General features: G+C 44.3%; 1 protein-coding gene across 1 annotated transcript; it reads right to left on the bottom strand.

The window, feature by feature from the left end:
- Positions 1-8,458: 8,458 nt before the first annotated feature.
- Positions 8,459-12,266, bottom strand: LOC146776446 (uncharacterized). Its single transcript, XM_085636855.1, has 2 exons — positions 11,046-12,266; positions 8,459-10,767 (listed from the first exon to the last, which is right to left on the bottom strand). Exons 1-2 carry the CDS (start codon positions 11,098-11,100, stop codon positions 9,443-9,445), a joined length of 1,380 nt encoding a protein of 459 aa, XP_085492981.1. The 5' UTR covers positions 11,101-12,266; the 3' UTR covers positions 8,459-9,442.
- Positions 12,267-18,744: the final 6,478 nt, after the last annotated feature.

Here is an 18,744-nt window from a genome sequence, read left to right as displayed (position 1 = left end):
GTTACCAGGTGTCCCATTTAAGGTTAGGTATAGGTATACTACACCTAAGTAAGAGGTGATTACACCAACTTACCCCAGCTGAGTGATCAGCCAGTTGTGTCAAATTGTTAGGCCAAGCCTGGGGTGGCATAATACATGCTTCAGCCCCTGGCAGGCCTTGGGTACACAAATGCCCTGGGTACCTAGTGTACACTGGTACAGGGGCTGACAGGGTGATCCACTTCCAATTGGTTATGCACCTAGGGTGCATAGTTTAAATTTAGTAGAGAGAACAGCAGGCTGGGGGTCTGATTGGCAGGCCCACAGCCTCAATATGTCAAAAACCAGTGAAGCAAAAAGCAAACATTTGGGGTGACCATAGGATAGCAGACCCTACTCTCCTACACAACCCCCCCCCCAAACGCTGGGACATTAAACTAGCCTTGACCAGTCTCGTCTTCATGTCCTAAGTGGAAGTACCTGGAGAGACCATCTGCATTCCCATGGTCAGTACCTGGCCGGTGCTCCACTGTAAAGTCCATCCCCTGTAGGGAAATGGACCACCTAAGCAGTTTGGGTTTTTCACCCTTCATCTGATTTAGCCACAAGAGGGGCTTATGGTCGGTCTGAATCTTGAAGTGAGTGCCAAACAAGTATGGCCTCAGCTTCTTCAGGGCCCACACCACAGCAAAGGCCTCCCTCTCAATAGCTGACCAATTCTTCTCTCTGGGGGTCAACCTTCTGCCAATAAAAGCAATGGGTTGGTCTTGACCATCTATATTAAGTTGTGACAGCACAGCTCCCACACCCAACTCAGAAGCATCTGTTTGGACAATAAACTCTTTGGAGTAGTCAGGACTTTTCAGGATAGGTGCAGAGCACATGGCCTCCTTCAGGTCATCAAATGCCTTTTGACAGCTTACTGTCCACTGAACCTTTTTGGGCATCTTCTTGGATGTCAGATCATTAAGAGGAGTCACAATGGACCCATAGTTCTTAACAAACTTCCTGTAGTACCCAGTCAAGCCCAAGAAAGCTCGAACTTGAGTCTGGGTGGTTGGAGGAGACCAGTCCTTGATGGATTGTATCTTACTCTCCAGTGGTTGAACTTGGCCTCCACCTACAAGGTGGCCCAAATATACAACCTTACTCTGCCCTATCTGGCACTTAGTAGCCTTGATAGTGAGGCCTGCCCTTTGCAGAGCCTCAAGAGCCTTCTTCAGGTGGATCAGGTGATCCTCCCAGGTGGAGCTAAGGACAGCAATGTCATCAAGATATGCTGCGCAAAAGTCATCCAACCCAGTAAGGACTTGGTTCACCAGCCTTTGGAAGGTGGCAGGTGCATTCTTCAGACCAAAGGGCATCACCACAAACTGGTAGTGCCCACCTGGGGTTGAGAATGCTGTTTTGGCCTTAGACTCCTCAGCTAATCTGATTTGCCAATAGCCAGCTGTTAAGTCAAATGTGCTCAAAAACTTTGCAGAAGCTAGTTTGTCTATGAGCTCATCTGCCCTTGGAATAGGGTGTGCATCTGTCCTGGTGACAGCATTGAGTCCTCTGTAATCCACACAGAACCTCATCTCTCTCTTGCCATCTTTGGTGTGAGGTTTGGGGACCAGAACCACTGGGCTAGCCCAGGGGCTCTCTGAGGGTTCAATGACACCTAATTCCAGCATTTTATGTACCTCAGCCTTTATACAGTCCCTGACGTGGTCAGGTTGTCTGTAAAGCTTGTTCTTTACAGGCAGACTGTCACCAGTGTCCACCACATGGGTACACCAGTCAGTTTGACTAGGTATCAAGGAAAACATATGTGAAAATGATTGTAGAACCTGTCTACATTCAGTCTGCTGATGGGCAGTGAGGTTGCCTCCAAGGGTCACTCCTTCAACTGAGCCATCTTCAGGGTTCTGAGACAACAGGTCTGGGAGAGGGTCACTCTCTTCCTCCTGTCCCTCATCTGTAGCCATGAGCAAGCCCATGTCTGCCCTGTCAACATATGCTTTAAGCCTGTTAACATGGAGTACCCTGTGGGGACTCCTGGGAGTTCCTAGGTCCACCAAGTAGGTGACCTCTCCCTTCTTTTCCAGGATTGTATGGGGTCCAGACCATTTGTCTTGGAGTGCTGCTGGGGCCACTGGCTCCAACACCCATACCTTCTGTCCTGGCTGAAACTCAACCAAGACAGCCTTTTGGTCATGCCAAGCTTTCTGTAAGGCCTGGCTTGCCTCAAGGTTTTTGGATGCCTTCTCCATATACTCAGCCATCCTGGAGCGGAGACCAAGTACATAGTCCACTATGTCTTGCTTAGGCTTTTTGAGAGGTAACTCCCATCCTTCCTTCACCAAACACAGTGGGCCTCTTACAGGGTACCCAAACAACAATTCAAAGGGGCTGTAGCCAACCCCCTTTTGTGGGACCTCTCTGTAAGCAAACAGAAGGCAGGGTAGAAGGATGTCCCATCTTCGCCTGAGCTTTTCAGGTAATCCTTTGATCATACCCTTTAGGGTCTTGTTGAATCTTTCAACAAGCCCATTGCATTGTGGGTGATAAGGGGTGGTGAACTTGTAGTTGACACCACATTCCTTCCACATAGCTGTCAAGTATCCTGACATAAAGTTGGTACCTCTGTCAGATACTACCTCCTTAGGAAACCCCACTCTGGAGAATACTCCCAGCAGGGCCCTGGCCACAACAGGTGCTGTAGTGGTCCTAAGGGGAATTGCCTCTGGATACCTGGTGGCATGATCCACTACCACCAGTATAAATCTGTGCCCAGATGCAGTGGGAGGATCCATGGGACCCACTATATCTATTCCCACTCTTTCAAAGGGGACCCCCACCACAGGTAGTGGTATCAGGGGGGCCTTTGTTGTGCCACCTGATTTGCCACTGGCTTGGCAGGTCACACAGGAGCGACAAAACTCCTTTGTATCTTCATTCATATGAGGCCAGTGAAAGTGAGGGACAAGCCTGTCCCAAGTCTTATTCTGGCCTAAGTGTCCTGCTAAAGGAATATCATGGGCCAAGGTAAGAAGGAAGCCCCTAAATTGCAGAGGTATAACCAACCTCCTGGTAGCACCAGGCTTGGGGTCTCTAGCCTCTGAATAAAGGAGCCCTTCATCCCAATACACTTTATGGGTACCTTGAGCATTCCCAGCAGCCTCAGCAGCAGCCAGCTGTCTGAGGGGTTCAAGAGAGGGACAGGATAACTGAGCCTGCCTCAAGTCAGCCCTTGAAGGTCCCCCTGTCCCCAGAAACTCAACCTGATCAGGTTCAAGCTCTTCAGGGACAGTTCCTTCAGGGTCCTCTAGATCAGCTTCCTGGGAAGGCTGATCATCACTCTGAGGCAGGGGGGAAGGCACAGCCTTGACCCTCCTGTTCTTCTTCTTGGTAGGTGCTTGGTCCATTGTTCCAGGATCCAAGACCTGAGGTTCAGTGAGGCACTTTTTGGCCTGTGACCTGGTCACAGCAAGGACATGTGATGATATACCTAACATCTCTGCATGAGTCCTGTACTCCACTTCTGACCATAGAGAACTCTCTAGGTCATTGCCCAACAAACATTCTACTGGGAGGTCTGCACTAACCACAACCCTTTTGAGGCCAGTTATCCCTCCCCATGAGAAGTTAACAACTGCCACACTATGTGAAGTAGTGGCATTGCTGGCATTGGTCACCAGGTAGTTCTCACCTGGTATGTACTGTCCAGGGTCCACAAAGCCTGGTGTCACCATCGTGACACTGGCACATGTGTCCCTGTAGGCTTGAGCCACTTTTTCGTTAATTAAAGGACTCTGTCTGTACTTGCCCAGGTTACTGGGGCTCACAGTCAGGGACAAATCAATGTCCCCATCACAGATCAAGACTGCCTGTGTCAGGGTTCTGTCTAAGTCAGAATCTCCTTCAGTTCCCATAGTGATTCCCACTACACCCTTTGTCTGGGGACCAACACTGCTAACAGTAGTACTGGGAGCAGGTGCCTTAGGGGCAACAGTGTTGGGGGCTCCACCCTTCTTACAATCACTAGTCCAGTGAGTTGTATTCTTGCAGTGATTGCACCAGGGTTTCTTTTGACCTTCTTTCTTCTTTCCCTTGGATTGTTGTTGGGACCCACCCTCCTTAGCAGTAGTTTGGGGCCCTGTTGAAGACTTCTGGTCTTTAGATTTCTGATCTCCACCCTTTTGGTCTGTTTTCTTCTGATCACCCCCTTGGCCCTGGTTCTGGTTCTTTTGCTTAACCCTGGTTCTGACCCATTTGTCTGCCTTCTTTCCCAATTCTTGGGGAGAGGTCAGATCAGAGTCAACCAAGTGTTGATGCAGTTGCTGGTTTTGACAGTTATTTAAAATCTGTTCTCTCATCATCAAATTATACAATCCTGTAAAATAAGATACCTTACTTCCCAGCAACCAACCCTCCAAAGCCTTAGTGGCACATTCAACATATTCAGACCAGTCCTGAGTCTGTGTCTTTTGGGTGTCTCTGAACATTAACCTGTACTGTTCAGTGGTTAAGCCTAACCCATCAACTAGAACACTCTTCAGGACTCTGTAATTTCTGACATCCTCTTCTCTAACAGTGAGGAGTCTGTCTCTGCCTCTTCCTTCAAAGGAGAGCCAGAGGATTGCTGCCCACCGGTCTTCAGGAACCTGCTGTACTTTGCAGGCTCTCTCAAGAGCAGTTATCCATTTGTGGATGTCATCCCCACTTTTGTACGGGGGCACAACCTTAGACAGGTTCCTATTATCAAAGACCCTATCTTTGTCCTTAGGGACAATGCTGCCACCAGTGGGTATAGACCCACTCTCTCTAGGTTGCCTAGCTTTGTTCAGTTTTTCTTCCATCAGGGCTACTTCTAGCTCCTGTTTCCTGATCCTCAGCTGGGCTTCCTGCATTCTGGCCTCATGTTCCCTCCTCTGAGGGGTGGTCATCCTTTTCCTGGAGTGACCTTGAGAGCCTCTAGAGGCATGAGAAGCATTGGAGTCACCTGAGCGATTCCTTTGCCTCCCAAGCCCCTGGTTAAGTCCACTGGGGAGATCCAATGGGATGGTCCCATTGTCAGTCCCCAATAGCCTTAGTTTAGCTGGGCCAAGTATAACACTTGGCACTGGGCTAGTTCTCCCTTCATCATCACTACTCTCTGTATCCTCCCCACTTTCCTCCTCTGTAGTATGGTTCTCATCTAAGGGATGGCTATTGGAAAGGGGTACTTCTGTAGCATCTTCAGAAGGGGGGCCTCCTGTTCCTGACCCTAAGGGGGCTAACTGGGAAGCTTTCTTGAGCTCTCTCTGATTTTCATCATTTTGCAAGAGTTCTCTGAGCTCAGCAGAGGTAGGGTTCTTGGGCTGTTTAAGGCCTCTAAGAGTTGCCAAATGCATGAGCTCATTCTGATTAAGGGTAGCAAAGATGGATGGTGCCCTCTGGGGGTCACTCTCAACAGAGATGGGTACAGTGGACCCCTCTGCCCCAGCCATTGCTCTTAAGTGTGGGTGGATGTGTTGCAATCTACCTACACTTGGGTTTACCTACTAAACCTATCTAGTAGTTGTAGTCAGGGTGTGCTACTCCCTTTGCTCTACAACAACTAAGTTCAGTAGAACTTATGTATATCTAATCTTGTTTTATATGTACCTATAGGTACCTATGTGATCTTTCAATTGGTAACCAAGAGATTACAATGGTAAAACACAGCAAGCTCAAATCCCACCGCTGCTCACCAATGTGAGAAGTTGGCCTGGTATATGATGCTCACTAGTTAAAGTGATCACCTTGTACCATGCCAAGCAACCCTTATGGTGTGGTTGTAAGTCAACCTTTTCGGACTAGCTGCCCTAGTGGTAGCGTAGGCTAAGCAGTCTTTGAGGCTAAACTCGTGAAGTGTGTTAAGCCAGCTGTTTTACCAAATGCAACCCCCTTTTATACCAATGAAAGGACACCACACAGATATATATTCAAAATATATATGTATTTATTTCTCAAAGTAAACCCTAGTCTCTTTATGAGCACAGGAGCACAAATCGTCAAACAAGATTACAGTAGAATACACAGAAGTTGCACTTTATATGGATAGGCCCTGGTGGCCGCTCGAACCATATACTAAAATAGTGGTATAAGTACCACGAACAGAAAAGGGAAAAGGCCTAGGGCCTCTAGAATCGCTGGGCCTACAAGGAGCTAACTTCAGTTAGTGACCAGGAGGTCCACGGGTGGCGTGTGCAGAGCAAATAGTCACACGCGTGCTCCCATAGGTTTCAATGGGTGCGTAAAAAGTACAAAGTTACTGCAAAGAGGATCTTCCGGATGGACTAGGAACTCAAGATTTGGAACACAGGCACTAGAGATGTAATACTACACTTGGGCACAGGAGTGCCAGCTTTACCTCACCCACAGGAAGCGGGTGCATAGGCCTCGAAGTGCGTCGGGTTTCTTCTATCTGTTCCGTGGAGCCTGAAGACAAAGATGCTGCAGGCGGTCGGTCCGGGAGAGATGCGGTGGATCCAAGAGTGGATCGGAGATGTTGAAGACCTGTAAGCAGAGGGGACAGTGTTCACAGTCACTAGCCAGTGACCAGCGTGGCACCAGGTGGGTACCAGGCAATGTCGGGTGCAAACAGGAAGAAAGGTGTAGCTTGTCTCTGCAGCCACGTGGTCCCTGGAGGTCGACGACGTCCAGGAGTCGGTTCACGAGCTGTCCCACGCAGGCTCTCACTGTCGGCAGTGTCGGCGACTTGATCGAAGCAAACAAGCCTTGGCAAAAGCAATTGTTGTAGGAGATGAAATAAGCTGATGGTTCTGACCAGCAAGGTCAGACGGACTGCTCCTGTGGAGGGGAGCAAGGGCCAATCTGGAGCAACCAGACCAGCGGTGTATTTTGTAAAGTTCGTCGCCAAGATGGCTACTAGCCAGCGGGCCAGCAACCGGTTAGGCGCATCGAGTGGCAAAATGCAGAAGGGCCCCACGCAGATCGTGGAGATGCTGGGGGGCTCACCTTTGGTGCAGATGCTGCTCGAGGGTTGGGCTTCTCAGATCCCAAAGCACAACTTGGAGGGAGCCTCGGTTGTTGCGCTTGCAGCTTGTCGTCGTTGTTCCAAGATGGCTGGCTCCACGTGTCTCGGTGCCTCCACGGGTCTCCTCTTTTCAGGGACTGTGGATCGGGCGGTGAGAGGTCTGGAGGTTCAGGTCTTGTCAGTCTCTGGGCTCGGGCTCCGGCGGGAGGCGGCGGAAAAGCAGACGTTGATTCGCTGGATGGTGCTTGCGTTAGCAAGGTGGTCACTCCCTGACCACAGGGGAGATTTCCTTCAGTCTTCTGTGCAGCAGAATGTCGAAGTTCCCGTCTTCTTCTTAGTTTCAAGTTGATTCCAGGATGTCTGAAGTCTTAGGACACAGCTCCTACCTTTAAGCGGATTCTAGGGGCCGGACTACCTGCTAGGTCCCTCCCTATGGGTGGGACCAGGAAGGGGGGTGGTTACACCCCCAATCCTTTGTCCAGCTCGCCCCAGGCCCGGGACTGGTATGCCCCAGGACCGGTTTGAACTGGCATATGCACCGAGGCTCCTTGTGAGCCACAGGCATGTCTGGTTTCTTTCAAGCCCTACCTGACCAATACACAAAATCCTGTCTGGGGTGGTGCATGCACCTCCCCTGGAAGGAAACCCTTTGTCCACACCTCCCAAGCTGGAAGGACTCCCAGCAGCAGGAGGGCAGACTTGTGTCTGTGGTGGCAGCATCCATTTTGTGGAGCTGAGGCTATGTCTGATTTTACCCGGGTTTCAGGTACTGTACATGTCGTGTCCCTCTAGAAGGGTGGAATGCTAACCCCGTCGCCAGAATTGGCGAGGGGTTAGTATTCCAATTCGTATGACACCTTACTCGACATGTTTTGATAAAGCCAAACCAAAGATAGCATTTAACCGCGAGGTTCATAATGCACTTAAGAGTATATGGTATGACGATATCTGGAAACAGTAGAAGGAAGTTGTTCCGACCACTGCAGACAGGCTCAGCTCATGCCAGAGCACCATCTCACATGGAACCAAGCACTCTGCCTTCAGGATTGTTAAGGCCTGCCATAGGAGTGACTTATAGGTTACCAGGTGTCCCATTTAAGGTTAGGTATAGGTATACTACACCTAAGTAAGAGGTGATTACACCAACTTACCCCAGCTGAGTGATCAGCCAGTTGTGTCAAATTGTTAGGCCAAGCCTGGGGTGGCATAATACATGCTTCAGCCCCTGGCAGGCCTTGGGTACACAAATGCCCTGGGTACCTAGTGTACACTGGTACAGGGGCTGACAGGGTGATCCACTTCCAATTGGTTATGCACCTAGGGTGCATAGTTTAAATTTAGTAGAGAGAACAGCAGGCTGGGGGTCTGATTGGCAGGCCCACAGCCTCAATATGTCAAAAACCAGTGAAGCAAAAAGCAAAAATTTGGGGTGACCATAGGATAGCAGACCCTACTCTCCTACAGTCTCTGTGCTTGTTCAGTCTCTGAGTCTGAGCTGGTGTCAGAAATCTGTAATTTTCTTCTCAAGGGAATATTTTCTGGGGCGATAGTCAAATCTGGTTCTGATTCCCCCCTTTCAGGATTTTCTCTTGTTCTTGTTTCCTCAGCATCCGATTCAGAACTAGTCTCTGATTCTTCAAAATATTCTCCTTCCTTGTTATCCACTGAATTTGGGATTCTCAATGTGTGACTAGCATGTATCCAGTTCTTTATTCCAGCACACTTTACAGCTGTTGTTGTGGTCAAATTCACTTTTCGTTGTTTTCCCCAATGTGGGACCAGACAGTTCCTTCTTCTGTGTACTTTAATTATCACCCAGTCTCCTGGGCTCAGATCATGAGCTTGCTTCTTTTCAAGGGTGGTGGCATCCGATCCAACCTGATGAAGCACAGAACGAACTGCGTCGGCCAGCCCCTTACAGTAATCCAACACCAAGTCATCAGTTATAGGCAACAGCTTGTTGACTGGTATGAAAACATGTCACATTGCTCTTCCCATGACAATTTCATGGGGACTCAGACCTGTGTTCCTATTTGGAATAGATCTAATAGTCATGAATACTAGAGGCAAGATATCAGGCCATTTCAAACCTGTGGTTAAACACATTTTTCCCAATCGGTTTTTAATGGTGCCATTCATTTGTTCCACCACACCAGTAGCCTCTGGGCGATAGGCACAATGTAGTTTCTGTCGTACATTCAATGCTTCACAAATCAATTTCATGATCTCATTATGGAAATGTTTTCCTCTATCTGATTCAATTGTGACTGGGAACCCAAATCTAGGGATGAATTCCCTCAAAAGCAATTTTGCTACTGTGATTCCATCACTTCTTCTTGTGGGATATGCTTCTACCCATCTAGAAAACAAGCAGACCATCACTAGAACATACCTCAACCTGTTACAAGGAGGCATTTCAATTAAATCAATCTGCATTCTGGTGAAAGGCCCTCCTTCTCAACCTATCGTTCCTAAACTTACCACGGTTTTCCTTCCAGGATTGAACTGCTGACATATAAGGCATCTTTGATAAAGGCTCTCAGCTACAAGTCTGAATTTTGCATTATACCATGTTTGCTTAAATGACCTAACCATTGCGTCTCTCCCTATGTGTGCTTGTCCATGATACATCCGTGCCATGGCAGACACCATGCTATCAGGCATGACTGGTCTTCCATCTCGATAGATCCACACATGATCTGTTTCTCTTGGTGCACATCCTGCTTTTACCCATTGTCTCCTTTCCTCATCTCCTGCTTCTTCCTGCAATTGCCTCACTTCTTCCCAGGTACTCACAATGTTAGTAAACAGTAGGAGACAAGAATTCATTTCCCTTTCTTTCGCCCTGTTGATTGAATTCTGATTACGAGCACAATATTGAGCCACATCGTTGGCATACTTAATACCAACTGCGACATAGTCTCCTGTCTGAACATGAGCAGCACACTTCACAACGGCCAATTGCTTACGCAGCTGTATCGCCTCAAGCAACTTCCCAACCACTTCAGCATTCTTTATAGGAGTTCCACTTGAAGTCAGAAATCCTCTCTGCAGCCATATCTGACCAAAATCATGCACAACACCAAAGCCATACTGACTATCAGTTATCACAGTCACTCTCACATTCTTTCCCAACTTGCATGCTCTAGTTAAGGCTACAAGTTCAGCAACCTGGGCTGATTTCACTCCCTTCAGGTAAGATGCTTCCATTACTGCTGCAACTGTGCATACTGCATATGCTGCACTTAGAATTCCTTCATCTGTTCTCAAGCATGACCCGTCCACAAACATCACAAAGTCACTTTCTGACAATGGTTCATCTTTTATATCAGGACGTGGTTTGGTACAGAAATCAAGTACATCCAAACAGTCATGATCCACTTCGTCTCTAACTTCTACATTCTCAGCATCAGGCAGTAACGTTGAAGGATTTACATTCAGGCATCTCGTAAGGCTCACATTTGTTGCACCTAATATGACTTTTTCATATTTAGTCAGCCGACTATGTGTCATGAACTGAGTTAAAAGGATTGCCACATCATGAGGTACTAACACTCGCACAGGGTATCCCATCACAATTCCTTCGCTCTGTTCCAGACTCTTACAAGTAGCAGCTACTGCTTTCAAACAACCTTGCAATGCTACAGCTACAGGGTCTAGCATAGCTGAAAAATATGCAATCGGTCTTCTCAATTTTCCATGTTTCTGTATTAGTACAGAAAGTGCACATCCATTCCTTTCACTGCAGTACAACTCAAACTCCTTATCATAATCAGGCATTCCTAATGCGGGTGCTTCACACAAACTGTCTCTCAATTGTTTAAAAGCTGCTAGTTCTTCCCTATTTAAGTCAATGGGGTCTTTTACATCACTTCTTGTCAGGCGTACTAAAGGTTGGGCAATCAGGGAAAAGTTACTTATCCACTGACGACAATATCCAACCATTCCAAGAAACATTCTCACTTCCCTTTGCGAAATTGGGGCCTTCATACCTTTTATTATCTTGATTCGGTCTGTAGCTATTTTCCTCAGTCCTTTTTCAATTTTGTGCCCTAAATACTGTACTTCTTTCTGACAAAATTGTAGTTTCGATGGGGATACCTTAAGTCCTCCATCTGCCAAATGGTTTAGCAATGCTTTACACAAGCTTCTCGAGTTTTTGACGCCACAAGCAAGTCATCAATATATTGAAATAGCACTGAATTCTCGGGCATTTCTAGGTCTTCTAAGGACTTTTTCAATATCTGATTAAATATCGGGGGGCTTTCTGTATACCCCTGTGGGATTCGGCACCATGCCAAAATTCGTTCACCAAAACAGAACACAAAAATTTGTTGGCTATCATGATGCAATGGGATGGAAAAGAAAGCGTGACACAAATCAATCACTGTATAACAATCTGCATCATGTGAAATCTGATACAAAATTACAGATGGATTTGGTACAATAGGACAACATGAAACAACGATTTTGTTTATCTTTCTCAAATCTTGTACTATTCTGAACTTTCCATTTGGCTTTTTCAGTCCCATAATTGGTGAATTACATGGACTACTCATTATTTCTCTCAAAATACCTTGTTTAACCATTTTCTCAATTATAGGAGTAACTCCTTCAATTATCTCAGGTGTCAATTTATATTGAGGAACATTTGGGTAACTTGTTCCTTCCTTCACTGTTATTTTTACGGGATCCACGTTTTTCATTAATCCTACATCTTCTCCTGTGAAATCCCAGACTTCTGCTTTTACTGTCTTTTTCAATTCTTGTGGTAGTTCGTCAGGGTTGAATACAGCAAAGGCTTCAGGAATCTCAGCTTCCAGATTAGCCATTGTCATTTTATACAGTACGTCTTCATCAGGGGTCTCAAATGCTATACCATCAGGGGTACAAAATATAGTGCAATTCATCTTGCACAGTAAGTCTCTTCCTAACAAATTTACAGGACTTGAATCGCACACAACAAAGTGGTGCATTTCGGAAAATTTCCCTATATTGACTTTTACTAGTTCTGTGAGATACGTTTTAATCTGTCTGTTGGATACTCCAACCCCTTGGATTGTTTCATCCGAGAGAGGAAGATTCTTAACATCAGCTGACCTAACAGTTGATCGAGTAGCACCAGTATCTACTAGGAAAGTAATATTTTCATCATTTACCTTTCCGTCCACAAAAGGGCCTGTCTGGTCTACTTCTAGAGTTGTGCCAAGTACGCACTCTTCTTCCTCCCTTCGGCACCGCCAATAACCTTCTTCTGACTCACTCTCATCGCGTTTTAGCCAATACTGCGAAACAGCTTGGTTACCTGTTCTTCGTTGTAGAATCCTGTCTCATTGCTGTATTTCTGTGAATTTAAGCTCTGTGGAAAAGGCGGTTTTGGCGCCTGATTCTGTTGGGCAACAACCTGCTGTTGTCGCTGTGGTGGACAACTCACCTCTTTCTGCACCTGCAGATTCAATGATGCATTATCATTATTAGTATTCGGGGGAAATTTACACTCAGATTTCCAGTGCCCTAGTCTTCTGCAATTATGACATGGCCATTTCTTTTTGGCTTCTTCTATATTAAATTGTCCCTTTCCTTTTCCATTATTACATTTTTGTTTCATACCTGTACCATTGGCCTGTTCAATCAATTGAGCTTCCTGTCTTTCTGCTACCTTGACCTGTGCCCACATGGCTTTCTCGTTCAATTTACACTGCTTGGCTTCAATTTCATCACTAAAATACTTTGCATGTCTCAGTACTTCATTTATTTTCTTATTTTGCCAATCTACTGTATGCTGTTTAATCATTTCGCTTATCTCTGGACGCAGCCCATATACAAATCGGTTTACAAAGTGACTTAAATCCTTTTCACTCAAGTTTTCATCACCGCTAAACTGCTTAAAGACGAGGATCAACCTTTCATAATAAGCATGTACCGATTCCTTAGCTTCCTGATGAGTTCTGTCGATTTTTACCCAATCAGTCTCTTTAGGAGGTACCTTGTTTTTCAGGAAAACAATTACTTGTTCATATTTTTTCATGACTTCCGGGTCAGGGACTCCCGTTTTTGGGTCTCTAGGGTATTCTTGTGTGGGCCAATGTATCATTAGTTTACATTCTCTCCATAGATCTGCTGGTACTATTATGTCAAATAGACTATTTAGATCAATCCATAAAACTTTTGATAACTTTACAAACCTATCCACTTGCCTATACCAATCGACTGGCTTTTCGCATAGTCGAGGAAAATCATTGGTAAATGACAAAATATCTTGTTTAGTCCAAGGGACATGTACATATCCCCCTCCTGGAATTTTTATCATGGGACATTCTGTTACTACCTTTTCCTTTTCTCTTACGGGGAAAGCTGCAAACGTTTTGGCTGAGGCATCATCTCGTTTTCTAAACCATCTACTTTTCCATTTATCTACATCTCCCCATTTTCATAACAAAATGATTATGTCTTTGATCTGGGTCGTTCTTCCTGTGGGATTCAGATTTTCAATATCCTTTTCAGAAAAATCTACTCTATATGGCTTTTGTAAGGCTTTTACTCTTTCGAAGTCTATACCCATTTCGTTTGCTACTTCTTCTAGTCTTTCGTGCAGACTCTTTGCTCTCCATGTTATGCTTTTGCATAAAAATAGTAATTCTTCAGTCTGATAATTTTTTTGCCTTTCTGTGGGGATAGTCCCTACTATTAATTCCTCCAAAACCATCCTTACCTTAGCCACATCTATAGATTGGGATTCTTTATCTTTTTGTTGCAAACTCCTTAGCTATTCACTTAATTCTTCTGAAGTTGGACCTACACTATCTTTTTCAGTATTTTGTTGTACTAATCTCTCTGGTGTTCCTGTGACTGATTCTGTTGACATTATTATCCTATCCATTACACTTTGATTTACTGTCAAATTTTTAGGTGTACTCTGTTCTAATATACTTGTTGTTTGTCTCCATGGGTTTTTGTCTATATTCTTTTCTGGCTTCTCTGTTTGTTTATTACTGTTATAAGGAATCGTCAGACAATGCTCACTATCCTTCTGTTGATCAAAAATAGGCATTACAAGACCTATGGTTACTGGAACAGTTATGGCTTCTAAATTTTTAGTTAATTCCCTAATCTTCTCAGTTAATTCTAAAGTGGTTTTTGCTAGTTCGGTTGAATTTTCATTACCCATTTTATCATGTTGCGTTTGCTCTAATTCTTTAAAAGGATTGTTCCTTCCTGTCTCTGGTAATACTGATTCAAATTTTATATTCTGTGAATTCTCTCTCATTGGGGCACTTGGTGTCAATATGGTGGAATCTGACTGATAAGGGGGTGGATTTTTATAAAACATGTCGTCAAGAACATCATCCTCTGATTCATGCACACCATATCTTTTTGACTCAACATTATTTCTCTTTTCCACACATTTTCTACTGCTAACTTCTTCAGTATGTCTCACAGGGAACAAACCATCAGCCATATTTGCACTTCACCATCTCCTCATTCTATCATCATGATTCTCCTGTCCATATGATCTACCAAACATGTACTTATATCTTCCGCAACTTCTCTGTCTCTCTCTGTCATGCATCTCATCTTCCCATTCTGTCAATGCTTCAAACTGTGTTCATCTAGGTCTCGGTTCTATATTCATCATTCTTTCTCTCAAATTTCTTAAAACCGCTAAATTAAATGAACCATGTTCTGGAAAGGCCAAAACTCCATCATCTTTTGTATACTTCGCCCAATTGTCCAACCAAATACAAGTATGCTATCCATATTTCCCAACCATAAAGGATGCAGGTGTTTTCGGTGGAGGAAGCAACTGTCCCTCTCTAGTCTTAATTGGTTTGTCGTTTTTAAATAAACTCTTGATCTTTCCAAACCAGGTCTTTTTCTCTTTTTCTGGTGGATCGTAACACATCATTTTGTCGTTTGTTTTTTCGCTAGATTTTCCCTATGACTATTCTGTTATTTTAACCAATCGTAGCGCGACTCACACTAACGCACCGATCCGGAGCGACTATGTCACTTCTACAATTCTCCAATCTCAGCGCAACTCACACTAACGCACCAATCAGCAGCGTTTACGTCACCCTGCAATTCTCCAATCTCAGCGCAACTTACACTAACGCACCAATCAGCAGTGTCTACGTTTTTTACTGACTAGCCAATCCCAGCACGGTTTTTCTGACGTCAGCTTTTCTCGCTACTCCTGCTTCTGCTGACCCCTCCTTTACAAAATTTATCGGCAAACTTTTCTTACGTTCTTTCTGACTCACAAATCTGTTAGTAACTACATAGATATGCCACCATTATCTGTTTCGCTAACAAAGTATAGTTAATTACCTTTCTTACACGAATTCCGTCTTTCCCGAGAGCAGCGCTTACCACTGCCCTACTACGGAATCGTTACTTCCGTTGATAAAGTAGCACATCCCTCTACCTTACCCATCTAACAAGCATCAGCTAACCGTTTCTCCAGAATGAAGACACCTAGTTGGAGACGCTCTGCTGCTGAGAAATAAAACCAGAGTTTCACAATTAACCTGAATGCTATTTCATTCACGCACTTTCATACGGAAAATGTAGTTCATTCACACAGAATTCTGTCTTTCCCGAGAACAGCGAACAGTCTGCCCTACTACAGAATTATTACACTCGTTAATAAAGTAGCACTTCCCTCTACTTTATCCTTCTAGCAAGCTTAGGGAACACCTATTACCTTTCCAGTGATAAGCGTAATCAGAGTGCCTTCTGGACTCCTGTTACCTAAGGACAAAATTTCACAGGTGACCTTCGCTACCATATATTTCTCTCATACAGAAAATGTCCCCAATGGCAACACACGACGATGTTACCGAATCGAACCCAGACAATGCGTTGTGCAACTTCAATCGTCACACGTTTTCCCCGTATACCTACAAGGCAACAACAATTCCGTCTTTCCCAACAGCAGCGCTTACCTCTGCTCTACTATGGAACCGTTACAAACTTCCGACTTCCTATATCCCAGAAGCCGTCAAACAACATAGAACTCGACGTGACTCAACATAGACTGTTAATACATAAACCAATACTTATCCACAATCAATAATCAATAAGCAATTTACAAGCAAAAAATCATCAAACCAATACAATAATAACCATCATTCTGCTACCAGAAAAACTGCTCCAGCGCGAGACCAGGAAATGGGGAACAACATACACCGATATCCTCCCTGCGTCACAGACCCGTCGTCACGCACACTCATTCATACATGCATTCATTGGTGGGGCCCATAACACCAACACTCACACAATCAATTCAAGAGTCTGCACACAGGAGGGATTAGTGATTCAAGCACCGGACATGTGGGAAAAACACCTTATAACCTATAGGGAAGTAAAAGTCATTTACAAATATACATTAATGCCCTTTCGCCTACAGATCCTTAATCTTAAAACATCAAGGCACTCCTCCCACTTCAGTCAATGGACCAAATTAGTTGGATTGGTTGATGGTGATTTTAGGACCAGCTAAAACACATTTTAAGACCTCAAATCTATTTCTTAAATGAAACTCACAACTCATGAATTCTCTTTAATCAATAATTATTTATCTAAATTTCATAAGGATTTTAGTACGCATTTGTTTCGTCAAAATTTAGAAAGTTTTATATCAAAATTTCAGTAAATCGCAGAACTTCATATTTACCTAATCTTACTATTTGGAGTCCTCTAATTCATTGGCTCTGCATAGTCTTTGCCATAGATCGTCCGAAAGCAAGCCAAAGCTCAAAATTCTTTGCTCAGTACGTTACAGTCCCAAAGATCAGCAAAGGACCAGAGACGTGCAGGCATCTGTCATCGCTCGTAGATTTAGGAAAAGTTCGCAGTCATCAGATGATCAGGCAGCATCCGGAACGTAGCGCAAAATAGAAAGCAAAATGGCGATGCGACAAAAAGAAGAAAAGTGCGTGAGTCTCCTCTCTCTTCTATTACCCTCTTTTTATAATGCAAAAGAAGCAAAGATGATACAATTTAATATTTTAGGACAGTCGTGATTGGCTGGTTGAGATCGTCAGATGGCAGTTTTAAAGTTTTAGTTCAGTTCGAGGGATGAGTTCATATGTTAATCCAAAGTCAGCTTGTTCCGGATTATTGTAAGGTTGATTGTTCTCTGTTTTGTCAGTTATCCCATGCTACATCCTTGACCAGGGACATTCAGAACAAGGGTTATTACGAGGTTTGGGAGATTTCTTTGCGCCTGCGCAGCTCACTCCGCGCCTCGTGGAACAGTGGCCACTTCGTCGTGTGGTGTCAGCGGCCATCTTGGATTTAGGCCCAAATGCTAACTTAAGCGAAACAAACACAAAAGAGTAATTAATATAAAGAAATAATAAATCTAATGTTAACCCCTTACTTATCCCTTTATGTGCTTGTATTTATTGAGCATATAGCAACATTTAAAGCCATTATATTCACCTTTTCGATCCTCCTCTTGGGCAACACACAAAAGCAACATATATCATGCAGTATTCTAATTACCACATATACTACTGTTAATATGCGTACAGATTTTAGTCATAAAGGTTATTTTAGTCATGCAAATGCAAATCCCACGTGGAATTTGGATATTAATAATGTTGATTAATAAACATGCAAACTTGTTTAATAATATTATAGTTAATAGATTATCCAATTAGTATTTCCATGCAGAATAGGGGAGGTATACAAAATGTTGTACTACCCGCTCCATCACTAACAACAAACATCTTTTATTCACATTTTATTTCATGAGGTGTAAGAGCCATGTAATAAGACTTACAAAATGTACAGTACTATCCTAACAGAAGAAAGAACGAGGAATGCATAACACTGGCTAATGACAAAAGTGGTAGGGTTAAATTAGAAATAGAACTGAAAAAAAAGAGTGTGAGCAACCATGAGTATTTATAGTGTACGGAAAAGAGTGAGTTGCAGGTGTACTAGTTTCTGTTGTCTTGAAGCAAGCAGGAACAGGAACGTGATAGGAGTTGATAAACACAGCAGTCCTAATCCAAACTCATTCGAATTTCAGATGCAGAGTACTGGCTCTTCTGAAGAGAAACCAAGTACTGCAAGGTAATAAATACCTGCTTCTGCCATTTTCTATTTCAAGAAGTGCCATACCTGTTGGTTGAACTCTTGGTCATCTTTTTAATTATCATCCTTTCATGTAACTGGTCATCTTCTACTTCTCTATTCTCACCTCCTTCTTTACTCTCAACCCACTCTGCTAATTCTCTCCTTTTCCATCTTGTATGCCTTTCTCTGTGTACATTCTCTTTCCATCTTTCTTTTACTCACATAGGGCCAGATGTAGGGCCATGACAACTTGCGACTCGCACATTTTTCCCGATTGCAATTTACGAGTCGCAAATTGCCATGTACAACAGTATCTGAGACACTGTTTGCGATTACCAATGGGGTAGCACATTTCATGCCTCATCAATATTCATAAGGCAATCGCAATGTGTGACCTCATTGGGAATGGCTGGCCCTCCCAGGGATGGTGGCCTGCTGGGCTCAACAGACTTCCATGGATGGGACTGCTTTTAAATAGAGCAGTTTTTTTTTAATGCAGCCCGTTTTCCTAAAGGAAAACGGGATGCATTCAAAAAATAAAAATGAAACTTTTCAGTTTCATTTTTTAAGGGCAGGCAGTGGTCCCAGGGACCACTTCCTGCTCTTAAAAAATGTTTTTAGAGCCAGTCACAAAGAGGAAGGGGACCCCTTCCCATTTGCGAGTGGTTTAC

The sequence above is a fragment of the Triturus cristatus genome, chromosome 12 (genome assembly GCF_964204655.1).
Source record: "Triturus cristatus chromosome 12, aTriCri1.1, whole genome shotgun sequence".
Lineage (NCBI taxonomy): Eukaryota > Metazoa > Chordata > Amphibia > Caudata > Salamandridae > Triturus > Triturus cristatus.
Note: the sequence above shows the minus strand (reverse complement) of the source record. Positions and strands in the feature narration are given on the sequence as shown.